General features: G+C 37.3%; 1 protein-coding gene across 1 annotated transcript in view; it reads left to right on the forward strand.

The window, feature by feature from the left end:
- The window catches only part of LOC145996464 (uncharacterized), a 28,498-nt gene that overhangs the window by 9,104 nt on the left and 2,834 nt on the right, over positions 1-16,560 (forward strand). Inside the window, exons 3-4 of the mRNA XM_083132954.1 lie at positions 13,338-13,510; positions 15,123-15,304. Coding sequence (XP_082989080.1) covers positions 13,338-13,510; positions 15,123-15,304 — 355 coding nt within the window. The remainder of the gene's footprint in view (positions 1-13,337; positions 13,511-15,122; positions 15,305-16,560) is intronic.

The raw sequence follows: 16,560 nt of genomic DNA on the forward strand, positions 1-16,560 counted from the left end.
TATAATAAACAACAGCAAAAATGCCGAATCAAAAATATTGTAATCAGTGCAATAAAAATATATTTAGCTCTAATTGGGCCAGACACCAAAAGATTTGTAATCCAGACAAATACAGAACTCCCACAAAAATTTGCCCCAAATGCAATAGAAAATATAACATGGAATATTTTACATATACACATAAAAATACTTGCTCTGCACAATCATCAACACAGCCATCTACATCTGGTCTGAAAAGAAGGCACGAAGCACCTCTTAATGCCAGAGCAGCAAAGCAGCCACGCTATGAACCCATCCGTAGCAGTTTTAACGGCCAATTAAGGGATCACCGGTTTGTATCAGAGCCAAGATGTGGCATTGAGAATTTCTTGAACAGTGTAAATCCTAAAGTGCAGGCAATTCTAAATGCACAAAATGGCTCTTATAAGCTGTCCCTCAAATTGTTTGTACAATATAAGAAACCAAATGGCACAAAATTTACACATCCCCACATAACAGAAACTGTACCGGTATATTCAAATGCAAATTTAGACACAATAATAGGCAATTTGATAGATCAATTGAATATTAAACACTCTGAATTTGCGGCAAAAGAGTCCGGATGGAGCCTATGCGGTTCATCACACAAGTTATATGTTAATATTTCTGAATTCAGCCCATTACAAGGTTCCACTTATGTGCCATTACCTGCTAATATTAAAAACAGAAGAGCCGTGGTTAATATAGAAAATACCGACCAGAAATGTTTTCTGTGGTGTATATTAGCTGCTTTGTATCCAGTTTTAAGAAATCCTCAGAGAATAAGTTATTACAAACAACATGAACATGATTTTGACGATGCAATAGAGGGTTTAGAATATCCAATGTCTGTTCAGAATATTGATAAATTTGAAAAAAGGGCCAGGCACATCAATGGCAAGCAATTATCTATTAATGTATTTACTTGTTCCACTGGCAATTGCTTGATAGATCCTCTCAGAATCAGTACACTTGATGATGATTCTGCAATTCCGATTGATCTGCTCTTAATTGAAAAGGATGGCACATATCATTACACTCTGATACATAATCTTGAAGCTTTAGTGAGAACACAACTAGACAAAACTCATACAATATTCAAGTTGTGCAGAAGATGTTTATCTGTATTTGATGGTCAAAAAATGGTGAAGGGGGTTCGGGAAGTGAATGCAGAAATTGCTAAAAACAAGTTAATTGAGCATCTGAAATACTGTGGCAATCATAAACCTGTTCATATGCTTATGCCTAACCCAAGTGAAAATGCCAAATTCAAAAAATTTGAAGCCTTGTTGGAACACCCAGCATATATAGTCTGTGATTTTGAATCAAATCTCAAACCCCTTGCATTCTGTAGCCCAGATCCCGAAGAATCTTCAATTACACCATACCAGCTACATGAACCTTCCAGTTTTTGTTATGTGGTTGTACAGGATGGTGTTGTTAGTAAAGAATATTCATACATGGGACCAGATGCCATCAAAATATTTGCACATAGAATAGAAAATGAGTGCCGTGACATAGCATATAACATCTTATTAAAATCAAAACCCATGTTGCCTTTAACAGAGGAACAGATTGAAGATTTCAACAATGCAGAAAAATGCCCGGTATGTGATTCTGAATTTTCAGATGCAAATATCAAGGTGAAACACCATTCTCATACAGATGGTAAATTCTTAATGGCCCTGTGTAATAGCTGTAATATTAAGATCAAGAGACCAAGATTTGTCCCCATATTTTGCCATGGAGCATCCAATTATGATTTCCATCATCTGATCAGATACGAGGGGTTTGACAAGCAGAATTTAAATATTTTAGCTGAAAATGATGAAAAATATATATCTATTAGCAAGATAATTAAAGTTAGTGGTGTTCCTATTCACATAAGATTTCTTGATTCTTACAGATTTTTATCTGCTGGCCTGGCTACACTGGCAAATCAATTACCTGATGATCAATTCAAAATCACAAGTGCCTTGTTTCCAAATCAGGACCTGAAATTAATTAGGCGGAAGGGTGTATATCCATATGACTATGTTACAGATTTTTCTAAATTTGATGAGTGTTCCCTGCCACCACAAGAAGAGTTTTACAGCAAAATCAGAGGATCTGGAATCACTGATGATGATTATCACCATGCCCAATTGATGTGGAACAATTTAAAATGCAAGACATTTGGTGATTATCACATGGCATATTTGAAACTTGATGTCACCCTCTTAGCTGATATATTGCAGGCATTCAGAAAATCTTCAATGCAAAATTATAAACTGGACCCAATATATTTTTACAGTGCTCCGGGCCTAGCATGGTCTGCAATGTTTTTCAATACCAAAATGCAATTGGATCTGATCCACGATCAAGATATGTATCTGTTTATGGAGAAAGGTATAAGAGGAGGGATGGTGCAATGTTCTCAGAGATATGCCAGAGCAAATAACAAATATATGCCTGATTATGATCCAGCACGGCCATCAAATTATATAACGTATGTAGATGCAAACAGCCTCTATGGTCATGCCATGATGCAAAAACTGCCATATGCAGAGCTTGAATGGGTTGAAGATTTCAATATTGAGAATCTTCAGGACTTTGATGACAGTGAATATGGCCTCATCTTAGAGGTTGATCTGACAATTCCTGATGATTTACACAACAAATTATCTGATCTGCCCCCAATTCCCGAGGTTCAGTGCTCACCTGGCTCTAAACAGAAGAAGCTCATGATGACTCTAGAGCCGAAACAGGGATATGTGACATATTACAAAAACCTCCAGTTCCTGATGAAACATGGTGTTCAAGTAACCAAAGTTAGAAAAGTTTTGAGGTTCAGGCACTCAGAATGGTTGAAACCATACATTGATACAAATACAGAGCTTCGAACATCTGCAAAGAGCCAATTTGATAAGGGCTTGTTTAAATTGATGGTGAATTCAGTGTATGGCAAAACTATTGAAAATGTCAGAAAACATACCGATGTTAAAATAATTACTGACCCTAGCCTGAGCAAAAAATTGGTTGCAAAGCCTAATTTCAATTACAGAAGAATTTATGATGAGCACATGGCACTTTTCAACATGATGAAAACAAAGATCAAATTTGATAAACCTATTTACGTAGGGGCTGTGATATTGGAATTGTCCAAATTACATATGTTAATATTGTATTATGATGTGCTGAAACCTTTTTATGGTGATCGTGTAAAATTATTGTACATGGACACGGATAGTTTTATTCTTGATATTCAAACAGAAGATGTTTATCAAGATATTGCACAGCCTGAATTGTTTCAATACTTTGATACCAGTGAACATACAAAGATTCAACACCACCACAACAAAAAGGTGCCTGGCAAGTTAAAAGATGAGACACTTGGAGATGTTATTGTGAAATTTGCTGGGTTAAGTGCCAAGATGTACAGTTTTAAAACATGTAGTGCTGTTGTCAAAAAGGCCAAGGGTATTGGCAGAGTGACTGTTGACAAAGATCTTGAATTTGAAGATTATGAAAATTGCATCAAATCCCAGAATTCAATCAGAACATCAGAAAATAGAATTCAGAGTGAGGATCACTTGCTGACTAGCAATATTGTAAGAAAAGTGACCCTGGACCCACATGATGATAAGAGATGCATTTTATCATGTTGCATACATACTCTACCATGGGGTCATTGTGATTTGAAAAATGGGAAACAATGCCCAATTACAGAGCATGATTTGAAATAAATAAACATGCCTATGAACTTATTTGGGTTCAAAAAACAGGCTATTATGGAGCTGCCCACACCACAACCCTCTCCTGATATGCTGTCTAAACTGAGTGGCTTGTTAATTATTCATCTGAACAGCATATTTACAGATAATAATGATGAAACGGGCAAAACATTGTACATATTTAACAATAATTTAAATCATTACCAATTACCTGTAGGTGGGCAATTGCAATTTATTACAACCCCTGAGGGTGATGTCAAGATTTCAGTAGGGAGAAATATTTATAGAATTAAACACTCAAACATGATTTCTGGCACTGTATATACTGTTTCTGCTGGTGACTGCTTATATATTGAGGTCCCTGGATCATATGACAAGCTCATACCCTTTTTTATAGAATTAAGAATCAGATACTCTATAATAAATAACCATTAAAACAAAAATGCCTAATGATATATTCGGCCATACAAGACATGAAGATCACAGTGATGAGATTCTGATGCTTGATGTCAGAGTCAAGAAATTGAGAAGTGATTTACAAGCTTTACAGACCACACTCAATGCCAGTCTTCAACTAGAAATTACAAATTTACAATCACAATGCATGGACCCTCTTCTTAAAATTGATTCTGAACTCAAATTATTGCTTCAGAAATATACTGATCTGGCAACATTAGATAATTTTCAAAGTTTAGAAGAAGCTGTAGCAGCTCTTCAAGCCAAATTTAAGACCCAGGCCACCAACTCTGAGCAATTGAAACAACAATTGGAAGAGCAAATAAATAATGTCCAGGCACAGCTCCAAACAATTGTCAAAAGCATAAAATCACAAGAAGATTTTGATCTAGTGATTTCCACTCTAAAGGAACAGATTCAATCACTCCAGATACCTAATCTGGATCCTCTGCACAATGCCATAGCCGAGGTTAAAGAAAAAATTGAGACACTTGAAAATTTTATGAACAATTTGCCATCTTCTGATGCTTTGAGTGCAATAACTCGGAGTGTTGCCAACATTAAGCTGCAACTTGAAACATATGAAGATTTTGGAAAAATTCAAAGTACCATAACCCATCTTGAAGGTACAATAGCAGCAGTGCAAAGTGATTTGGCAAATGTACTAGAATCTCGCCTGCCCGGTATTGTAGACACACTTGTCAGTGTCCAGCAACAGATCACAAAGTTTGAAAACCTCAACACTGAATCTGAGCTATCTCATTTTCATCACTTGATCGATGATATCCAAACAAAACTTGAAATTTTACAACAATCCACACCCACTCAGGCAGATATAGCCCTGCTCCAAAATGCTATGCAAAATGTGGCTGATGCTTCTGAATTAAACAATGTGAAATTGGCACTTGAATCTTTGCAAAATACAGTATCAAATCTTCCCACATCACAGGAACTTAAAAATATTAAGAGAGCTGTGAATAGGATATTGAAATCAGAAGATATCAAGAATATCCAGACAGAGATCAAACATCTCACTCAGACAGTGGCCACTCTACCAACCAATCAACATATTAATGAACTGCATGCCCTGTTTGAGGATATCAGAAGACAGGTCCATGATCTTACTGCTCAAAATTCAAAATTGGCAGTTGTTGAAAATTTGCAACAAATTGTAGCTAATATCAAGCAACAGCTAGGAACCATGGAATCCAATCAAGCAAATGCTCTGTCTGTTTTTGCCACCCAGCTTCAAGAGATTGTGCAACAATACAAGAGACTTGCTGTGGACGTAAAAATCAAGCCAGGCCATGATGATGTTGTTAGGACCATCAATGAGCACCTTGAATCTGTAACAAGCAGATTGCTCACAGCAGAAAAAGAAATAACAGGCATAATCGAGAATCCAAAACATACAGTAATTCTTGAATTGTACAGCATTCCCAACAAAGAATATGATTCACCATTTACACCAGGTGGCAAAATATATATGCTGTCCCCTGCACAATTTTATTACCAGTTTTTTGTTGGAGGCACATTGAGACCAATCAAGATCAAATATTGGCTTCAGCCACAGGCACATCACTACCCAACCTTATCAATAACAAATGCTGACAACAAACCAAAAATCACCAGTGTAGAGTTGGAGGATTTTACAGATCCCAATACATTAGAAACAGCCTATGCTGAAGATGATGGCACTTTGGAATTTAAAATACAAATAGGGGACAAATTATATTTAGAAAATCCTGCAGTATCAGCTGCTGAACACCCCATAGTTGCAATATTCTTGTTTTCATATTATGTCTAGACAAATTATTGTTGATGAATTACACAGACAGGCCAGACATAATTTTAAGAGACTCCCAGTAGTCACAAAGGGCATAGATGATTTATGGCAGAGCGACTTGATTGAGTTGTCAAGTGGACAGCTGAAAAATTTAGACAAAATCAACAAGGGCTACAAGTATCTACTTACTGTAATAGATACATTTTCAAAATTTGCCTGGGCTCTGCCACTCAAATCCAAGACTGGAAAATGTGTTACAGAAGCCATCTGGACAATCATCAATCACAGTGGAAGATCCCCGCGCTATTTGCAAACAGATAATGGCAAAGAATTTTATAATTCAGTGTTTCAACAATTTATTAAAAGCCAGGCAATAAAACATTACTCGAGTTACAGTGATCTCAAAGCCTCAATTGTAGAGAGATTCAACAGAACCTTAAAAAATCTTATGTATAAACAATTTACACTGCAAGGTAATTATAAATGGATTAATATTCTTCCAGAACTTCTACATAAATATAACAACTCTGTCCATTCCACAATCAACATGAAACCCTCTGAAGTAACTTCATCTGATGAGCAAAAATTGATCAGCACTGTTTATTATCCTAGATACCAGCCAACAACAAGAAGGGCCAAATACAGGGTGGGCGATCAAGTAAGAATCAGCAAATATAAGCACTTATTCAAAAGAGGCTTTACGAGAAACTGGAGCACCGAATTATTTACAGTGGTTCAAGTTAAACCCGGGACCCTTAACACATATATAATAAAAGATCACCGAGGAGAAATTCTCAAAGGCCGATTCTATGAACAAGAGCTCAGCAAAACTAAACAGCCTGACACATATCTCATAGAAAAAATTATCCGCAGAAAAGGCAACAAGTTACTTGTCAAATGGCTGGGTCATCCGGAAAACAGCTGGATCGATGCAGACAAAGTGATAATATGAACACCTGGGATGTTATAAAAAGGCTGCCAGAACCTGAACAGCAGAATAAAAGAAATGGCAAGTTGCTGCCTGATAATATTAGGTGTCTTATTGTTGGGCCATCTGCTTGTGGTAAAACTACACTAATGGTTGATAATTTTTTATTGGCACCCAACTGGTTAGACTGGAAAAACAGGCACTTGTATGTTTTCTCTAAGAGCTTGGAACAATTAAAATATCAGCAGCTGATGAAGCTATATGATGGATTGGATATAGCCACTTTTGAATCAGATGTTAAGCCACTTCATGAATGTCTCGATAATTCTGTTGTTGTGTTTGATGACGTTATACTGGATAATCAAAACAAGGTTAGAAATTTCTTTACACAGGGCCGACACAGAAACATTGATTGTTTCTACCTGGCACAGACTTTTCAAAAATACCGAAGCAACTGATCCGAGACAACAGCAATTTTATATGTGTGTTTCATCAAGATCATACCAACCTCAAACACATACATGATGAATATGTAGGTGGGGACTTGAGCTACAATGATTTTTCCAAGTTTTGCAGCAGGTGCTGGAACCAGGACAGTTATGGCTTTGTCACAATTGATATGACAAGAACACCCAGTAGTGGCAAATACAGAAATAAAATCAACGATTTTCTAGACGTTGAAACGTATATAAATAAACATGAAAAGGCCAATCATTGATGATCTTAAATTAAGAGATTATCTTGTAAAAAGATTTAAGGGATGGAAATCAGAGAACCGGGGAATTTATGAAAAACACAAACAAACAGAACAGCCTGTAATTGATGCTATTAATAATTTAGGTAAGAATATCAAAACTGTTACAGAGCAAAATCAAGATTTGATCACAGAGCTTGTACCTGTAGCTGCAAGGAACATATTAGATTATCCATTCACCCCACTTTCCAGTATTCATACACCTAGTCCTATTGCTCCTCGAAGAATTGAAGCTACTCAGGATCCTATTGAATTGGGTCTTCTTGCTCAAAAATATTTAAGCACACCTAAAGACAACAAAGATGAGGTGTTTGGCTTATATGCTGACACAGAGCTTGATGGGAGCATCATACATAGAATTGGCAATTTCAGAGTAACATTTATGGGAGATGATATAATTGTATATTCAGAATCTCGTCTCGGAGAAAAAGGTGCTTTTGTTAAGTACACCGGCACACCTGGGTTGTGGGAACTGATGACTAGGAAAAGGCCTGGCAGCTATACAGATCAAGATTATGAATATTACAAAGAAATATTAATAAAATCAGATGCTCTATACCAGAACAATGATCCCACACAAAAAAGAGTCAAGTCTAGCAGTGGGGCAAAATACAACAACTTAATCAAGCCCATATGGTCACAGATCAAGACAGGCAGTGGAATCAAACAATACAACACCCTGCCTAAAGAATTTGTGTGGGTTGATGATGTCAGGAAACTTGTAGATAGGTTATTGGTAATAGCTGGGGAGGAAAATGCTGGGAACCACAATTTTTACAATGAAAAGGTTGGAATTATGGACATGATAAGCACAAAATTGTCTAATTTTATAGTGAATGACCCTAAGGGGATTGGATATCTTATAAAAATTATTAATACTCTACCACCCAAATTTTGGAATATTTCTGAGGGTCGGGGACTGGTTAATGACATTATAAACAAGTTGCCATTTGAACTACACATTCCAGGCTATCAGTATTGTGGTCCAGGCACAAAATTGGAGCATAGATTAAACAGAGGCGATCCTGGTGTTAATCCCCTAGATGCTGCTTGTAGAGACCATGACATAGCATACAACACACATTCTGATCTTGACAAGAGACATGTTGCAGACAAGAAATTAGAAGAGGCTGCATTTGGTAGATTTGTAAGCAAAGATGCTTCTTTGAGTAAGAGAATATCAGCATTGGGGACCACCATAGCTATGAGCACCAAACAAAAACTGGGGTGGGGGCTGTGAATATGTATATAATAAACCTACAATGAAGGCCAAGGGTGTTATGTATCAAATACCTTATGCAGGTCTCAAATCTCTTGGGCCTATTGACAGTCTTTTGACCAAAAAGCAGCGCAAGAAAAAAAGCTCTTGTATTGCAAAGGGACATGGTATGAAATTGTTGCTTAGTACCCCCCAATTAAAAAAATTACAGCAATCAAGAAAAAAATCACATGTGGGGGGATTCATATTTACCATCCCTGCCATCTTAGCTGCTCTCGGGGCTGTGGGGAGCTTGGCCGGAGGATCAGCCGCCATAGCAAAAACAGTAATAGATGCCAAAAAGAATAGGGCAGAATTAGATGAGCAGAAGCGCCATAACCTGGCAATGGAGAAAAAAGGCAAAGGTGTTAAGAGAGCCATGAATAAGTTTAAAAAAAACAAGAGCCGCTTACAAACAAAGATATTGAAGCTTTAATCAAGCCACTGGGCATCAAAAATTTTAGAGGTGTGTACATGTCTGATTCTTTACCGGAACAACCACTCAACAAAGAGTGTGGCATTGTTAATTTGGATGAGTACAAAAATCAGGGCACTCACTGGATCTGTTATCTTAAATATTTAAACAATGAGGCATTTGTGTTTGATTCATTTGGAGGTGTTCCACCTGAAAATTTAGTAAAATATCTAAAATCACCTAATCTTTATTACAATAATGCCCGTGTTCAAAACTTCAAAGATGTTAATTGCGGACATTTGTGTTTATCTGTTCTCAGATATATGTCTCAAATAAATAAACCATCAATTGAAAATTTTCAAAAGGCCTTGTGGTATTTGAAACATCATGGGGGTATTTCATCTCACCAGCCAAAATTCAATATTGAAACTCAAATTGCATGATGACATAGTGTATCCCAAAACAATAGCTCTCAGAGCATTTTACGGCATGTACCTGATACCTAATATTACTCACCACAACAACACAATTGCAGTAGGGGATCAAAAAATTGTCATCACTCCAGGGCAGTATAATCTGTCCACTCTAAATGCTCAATTACCCAGAGGTATAGTGTTAAGTCAAAATTCTGTCACTCACAGAGTAGAGATTGTATCTGCTACAGAAACAGTGGATCTGGGTACTATAGGAGAGCTGTTAGGCTTTGAGAACAACACAAAACTTGAACCAGCAATCAAACACACTGCTATGAATATACCCAAATTCTTAGCCATAGAGACTCTGAATATTCACTGTAATGTGGCCGAGGGTATGATCACCAAATCAAATGGCATAGGCACTCACAAACAAACTGGCATCATTGCAACATTCAAACCTAATTCCGAATTCATGGAGCCCATCATCTACAATCCATCCCCAACATTATATTTTCCTGTATGCCATAATAGAATAGATTACATTGAGTTGATGGTCACTAATGAAAAAGAAGAATTAGTTGATTTTGCTGGAGCCACAACAACTGCAATCATAGAGATTAACATTTAAATAAAAATACATACAATGGAAAATATTGAGAGTTATGAGCTACAATCATTCCCCCCAAACAGGAGGACATTTGCAAATTTAAATCAACCCAACACAGAGATTGAGGTTGATCTTGATGTAGGGGATGGCTTTATACACCCCCACAGAGCAGATCTATATATCAAATTTGATGTTGTAAAGCTCGATGGTACAGATTATCCGGCAAATTCGAATATAAGATTGGTGGACAATTTTGTGCCGCATCTGTTCTCTGAAATTGAGATCAGAAAGCATGGCGTTGTTATAAACAGAATAGATTATCCCGGCATTACCTCCACAGCTTTGGCCACATTAAAATTATCCAAAACCTAAGCTTCTTACTATCAAATAGGTGGATTTGAGGCTGGTGAGAAAATATTATCTAAAAACCACACAGTGCTGTTCCCCATGCGCCTGTTGCCAGGATTCTTCTCAGATTACAAAGAAATTATGTGGAAGGGTGGGTTAAGAATTACATTTAGAAGAGCTGCAAATGATAATAATGCCTTGATGAGGTACAGCACATTAAACTCTACAGGAGAAGCTCTGCCTAATACCTTACCTGATGAGGGCAAATGCATTATTCAGACTATGGAGTTAAGAATCCCTGTTGTTGAGTATGAGGCCAGTTACGCTCTTAAATACAAAGCTGATATCCTAAAAAATCCACAGATTCCTCTGCAATTTTATACATATCAATGCGTACAGAAGCCTGCATCTGGTACTTATTATGAATTTGATGCTACAAATTCATTCTCCAGTATTCAATTTGACATGCCCGATTTTGTAGTGGTACTGTTTCAGACTGGAAGACACAATAATCAGGAAAAAAATTCAAGTAAATTCGATAACTGCAACATCAAGAACATATATCTTAAAAATGGCAGAAATGAGGTATTTCCTAGAGAAAATTACAATTTAGACATTTCCAAGGATGATTTTCTTAAATTATATGAGGCATTTTCGGCTTTCAAGCGTGTCACTACTGGCAGTACTGACCTGTATTACGCACCAGATGAATTCAAAGCACGGAGACCCATGTTTGTAATTAACACTTCAAAAAGAAAACAGGTTGTGGTAAATGACAGGACAAACATTAAAATTATCTGTGAATTCCACGAGGCTTTACCCGAAGACACCATTTGTAGCGTCATTCTCATAGGTGAAAAATCATATGTTTATGACGTAAGAAATGAGAGGGTCACAGAGCAGTTCTAGAGACCCGATTCAAGCACAGAGACCCTTTGGATATAAAACAATACTTTACCGTCAGAAAATATATTACCTACCCATTTTATACCACCTCTGCTCGTAGCAAATACCTACCCAAAACACAACACATCTGCCAAAAGCTGAAATACAGAAATATTGTAATAATTATTCTGTAAGTTACAGACTTGTGTACAACAAGACCAAGCCTAAATACAATTCAGTTTGCATGACAATATCCATGAAGAAATTTCCTCAATATGATGAATGGTCCCTGAAAGGGGGCACAGTGTAGATAAGAATTTCTCTTTGAGTTCCATGACAAATGACATGTAATTTCCCTCGGAAAAGGCACAGTGTAGGTAATATCAACAGATATAATCACTCAGGCATACAGAAAAAAGGCAATTACTCTTTGATGATGTTATTTCTCTCTGAAAAGAGGCAGTGTAGATTATATCTGCTGGCATACAACTCCCGGGCAAGCATGATTAATAGTTGGCAGAAACATAGGATTGATCAAAAGATTGGAAAGAACATGGGAACAATTAATTATGTTTACTTGACCTCCATTCTATTGTATTGATCAGGCAGTTTTGCCCTTATTGTTGAGCTGATATTTTACCCAGATAACAAAACTCTGGTGATTCTTAATAGAGAATAATTTTGCTCTGTTGTATAACATTTTTTTACCAAATTTAAGATCTGGGAGCTATCAACTAGCAGTAATTATTCTCAAAATCTCACGTATGGAGTGCCACATCTATCAGGACTCGAACCCAAAGCCCCTTGTTTACAAAACAACAATATTAACATTTTGCCATCAGATTTTATGAGGACTCAAACCCAAAAACCTCCTGATTACAAGGCAATAAAAACCATGCACCACACTCCACTGGGTCTCAGAACCCAATAGATATCAAGTCAAGATTCCTGGGATTTTGACAGAAAAACATACTATAAGCTTAATTTCTGGTGTGGCCAAAAATATATCAATTTTTGACAAATTTATGGATAAAAATCTGGCTGATGCAACTTTTGTAAGTATGTGCAAATCAATCTGAAGAGCTCTTCCTTTCTAAAAAATTCCCGAGGGCATTTTTACAAAAATCTTGAATTAGACAAGATTCCACACTTGCTCAAAAAACTCATATGGGCATGTTGAGCTTGTTTTAAGTATAGCAAATCTGCTGGAGAGAAGCTCTTCCTTTCTCGAGTTTATAGTATTGTAAATACAACTACTAACATAAAATATTGAAATAAAGAAAAAAAAATAATTTTTGTTTTTTGATAGTCCAATCGAGACTGGACCTACTGTTTGAAGTGGGATAAGAACCAGTGTGTATGGCCTTCACTTTAAACCTCTAGGTCCAGTCCCGATTAGCCTACATGTGCATAAAATGGGCTTAAAAGCAAACTCCGAAAGCCTTTGTAAAATAAAGGAGACAGGAATGAGATAAAGAATACGCATAAGAAAAGTAGATAATAATAATAAATAATGTGATGGCCTGAAAACAAAAGGAAGAATATTATGAAATATTTGAGTATACTCTCACCCCTCCCCCACTTCCTTTCAGACGCCGATGGGTACATATTCCAATGTAATGCAATGTAGCTATGAGTAGTTAATCTTAGCATAAAATATGGTTTTGATAATGTGCTTCTGTTGTAATACAATACAATGCAAACTTGACAGATAAGATATTTATTTCTTTAAAGAACGTTAATTTTGTTACAGCTGGTATTATTGTCGAGCACTTTATGGGACTCGCAGTCTTGAATCTGTGGCATCTGAACGTATACGACTACAATTGGAAGATTTTCCTAACCTCCAGGATTAAAAGAGCCTTCATCTTATACCATGAAGCCTTGAGTCGGGATATTGTGGAGTATTTGTGCGAGAAATGTAAGGTAATTGCTCCAGATTTAAAATTTATTAATTGTAATTAGTCAAGAAAAATAAATAAATAAATAACTTTCATGGGGTAAGAGATAGTAACATTTCAGGAGAACAGGTGCTCCCTTCATCAGTTTGGTCATTGTTTCAGTTACAAAATAGGATAAATTTAACAAAAACACAAAGAAACAATTGAGATGTTGAACGAGAGAAGGGCCCAAGCCACACACCTATGAAATTGAGTTATATGGTGGAATGCATGTACCTGCCATCTATATTCACATTTTCGCAACACTATAATGTCGTTGCTTGGCTTTACAACCGTGTATTGGACCAGGTCAGATTGTGGGGAATGTCAGTGTGCAGCCTGTTGAGTGAGAGAAGGGATGAAGCCACACGTGGCTTGGCCCCTTCTCTCGTTCAAAGCCTCATTCGAGATTGGCCTGTCAATCAATATAGTTCCATTATTATAAATGCAATATTGTTAGCAAGGGTGCACGCAATTTTTTTTCTTACGGGGACAGAATTATAGAAACTATTATTATTTATTGCTATTACTACTGTTATTATCATTGCTATTATTATTATTATTATAAATACTTTGGAGTTGCATACAAGTTCAGACTCGAGACTATTATTTAGATAGAAACTGTATTGTATTTTCTGCCTTTCAATAAACATCTGTCACTTTGATGATGAACAATTCTTTGTCTTATTGTACTTTTTCACAATGCACAGATATCAGTCAGAGTCATATACCACTTAATCTACTTAATACATGTTTGAAGGTCCGGGAACCCATAAATTCTAATGGGTTCTATTGGGTTCCGGTGCAGGACCGGAACATTTTTTCTTCCACAATTTAAATTCGGTCCAATTTGCTTATTGTTACATTGAAAAAGGTTCCTGGACCGTATTATAATTGTTCCTGAAAAAAAGGTTCCTGGACAGAATTGAAATACTTTTCAGATAAAAAGGTTCTTTACGGTCCAGAACCCATTTACGCTTGCTGATTTTCTCTCCTGGACCGGAATTGAATTTATTTAAAATTCCTGAACCTTTAACAACCCTGGATAAATGTCTGGTGTTCTCTTGAAACATTATCTAAAAAACGCATTTAAATGCTCTAAGATCAGTAAACTAGAAGACGAATAACCCTCATACAAAGAATTTAAGGTCTATGTACACTTAAAAAGTACTAGTTATATGTAGATTCACTTACCCAATGGGCACTTTTTCTCGTCATCTCACTGATCAATACAATACCAAGACTCGAACCCCAAGTCGATCACTGAACGTACTCAGTCACCGTGGCGACAAACTGATGGGGGGGGGGGGGGGCAGTCCTTTCGCTCCACCAAGTTTCATATTGTAAGCCTAGTAGTTTCAGATACTTCATGAGAATCGAATGTTTGACCACTATATGCAAACTGGAACTTCTCGGGATTATTTAATTGTCCTGAAACTATTCTTTTCTAGATATTTCAGTCCACAAAATTTCATGTTTTTAGCTCTAATAGTTTCTGAGTAAGAGAAACAACATGAACAAAAGAGTGCTTTATTTAATCCATCGTGGTAGGTAAGGTTACTACTTGAGAAGTAACAATGTTTTTATTATTTTTTCAGAATATTCGAGAAGTCCACATCATGCACTTCATAGGTCAAAGCACAGCACTCATCCAGTCCCTTCTGAAAGTGGCCGCTGTTGTCCATTCCACGGAGCAGCAGATTCTAAAAGAGAGCCTCTACATCTTCGGTGAGCCCGTCTGGAGGGAAATGTGGGCTCATAGCCCCACATGCCTTTTTGAGTAAGCACAGCAAAATTCCCACTGCTTCCAAAGGCTTCTTCGCGTAAGTGCCAAAAAATTCTCACTGCTCCCACCTGATTCTTTGACTATGTGCCAAAAATTCCCACTGCTTGCACCCGATTCTTTGAAAATGTTCCAAAAATTCTCACTGCTTCCATCCTATTTTTCGAGTATTTGCCAAAACTTCCCACTGCTTTCACCAGATTCTTCGAGTATATGCCAAAAATTCCAACTGCTTCCAATCGATTATTCGAGTATGTGCCAGAAAATCCCACTGCTTCCATCCGATTCTTCGAGTATGTGCCAAAAATTCCCACTGCTTGCACCCGATTCTTTGAAAATGTTCCAAAACTTCTCACTGCTTCCATCCTATTTTTCGAGTATTTGCCAAAACTTCCCACTGCTTCCACCAGATTCTTCGAGTATATGCCAAAAATTCCAACAGCTTTCACTCGATTCTTCGAGTATGTGCCAGAAAATCCCACTGCTTCCATCCGATTCTTCGAGTATGTGCCAAAAATTCCCACTGCTTGCACCCGATTCTTTGAAAATGTTCCAAAAATTCTCACTGCTTCCATCCTATTTTTCGAGTATTTGCCAAAACTTCCCACTGCTTCCACCAGATTCGAGTATATGTCAAAAATTCCAACAGCTTCCACTCGATTCTTCGGGTATGTGCCAGAAAATCCCACTGCTTCCATCCGATTCTTCGAGTATGTGCCTGAAATTCCCACTACTTCCACCTGATTCTTCGAGTATGTGCCTGAAATTCCCACTGCTTCCACTTGATTCTTCGAGTATGTGCCAAAAATTCCCACTGCTTCCACCTGGTTCTTTGAGTATGTGCCGAAAACTCCTACTGCTTCCACCTGATTCTTCGAGTGTGTGCCAAAAATTCCCACTGCTTCCACCTAATTCTTCGAGTGTGTGCCAAAAATTCCCACTGCTTCCACCTGATTCTTCGAGTATGTGCCTGAAATTCCCACTGCTTCCACCTGATTCTTCGAGTATGTGCCAAAAATTCCCACTGCTTCCACCAGATTCTTCGAGTTTGTGCCTGAAATTCCCACTGCTTGCACCTTATACTTCGAGTATGTGCCAAAAATTCCCATTGCTTCCACCAGATTGTTCAAGTCTGTGCCAAAAATTCCCACTGCTTCCACCTGGTTCTTCGAATAAGCGGCAAAAAGTTCCCACAATGTCGTCGAAGTTTAAGCCCAATTTATGCACATATATACTAATCGGGACTGGGTCAA

The sequence above is a fragment of the Lepisma saccharinum genome, chromosome 12, assembly GCF_977018435.1.
Source record: "Lepisma saccharinum chromosome 12, izLepSacc3.1, whole genome shotgun sequence".
NCBI classification, from domain to species: domain Eukaryota; kingdom Metazoa; phylum Arthropoda; class Insecta; order Zygentoma; family Lepismatidae; genus Lepisma; species Lepisma saccharinum.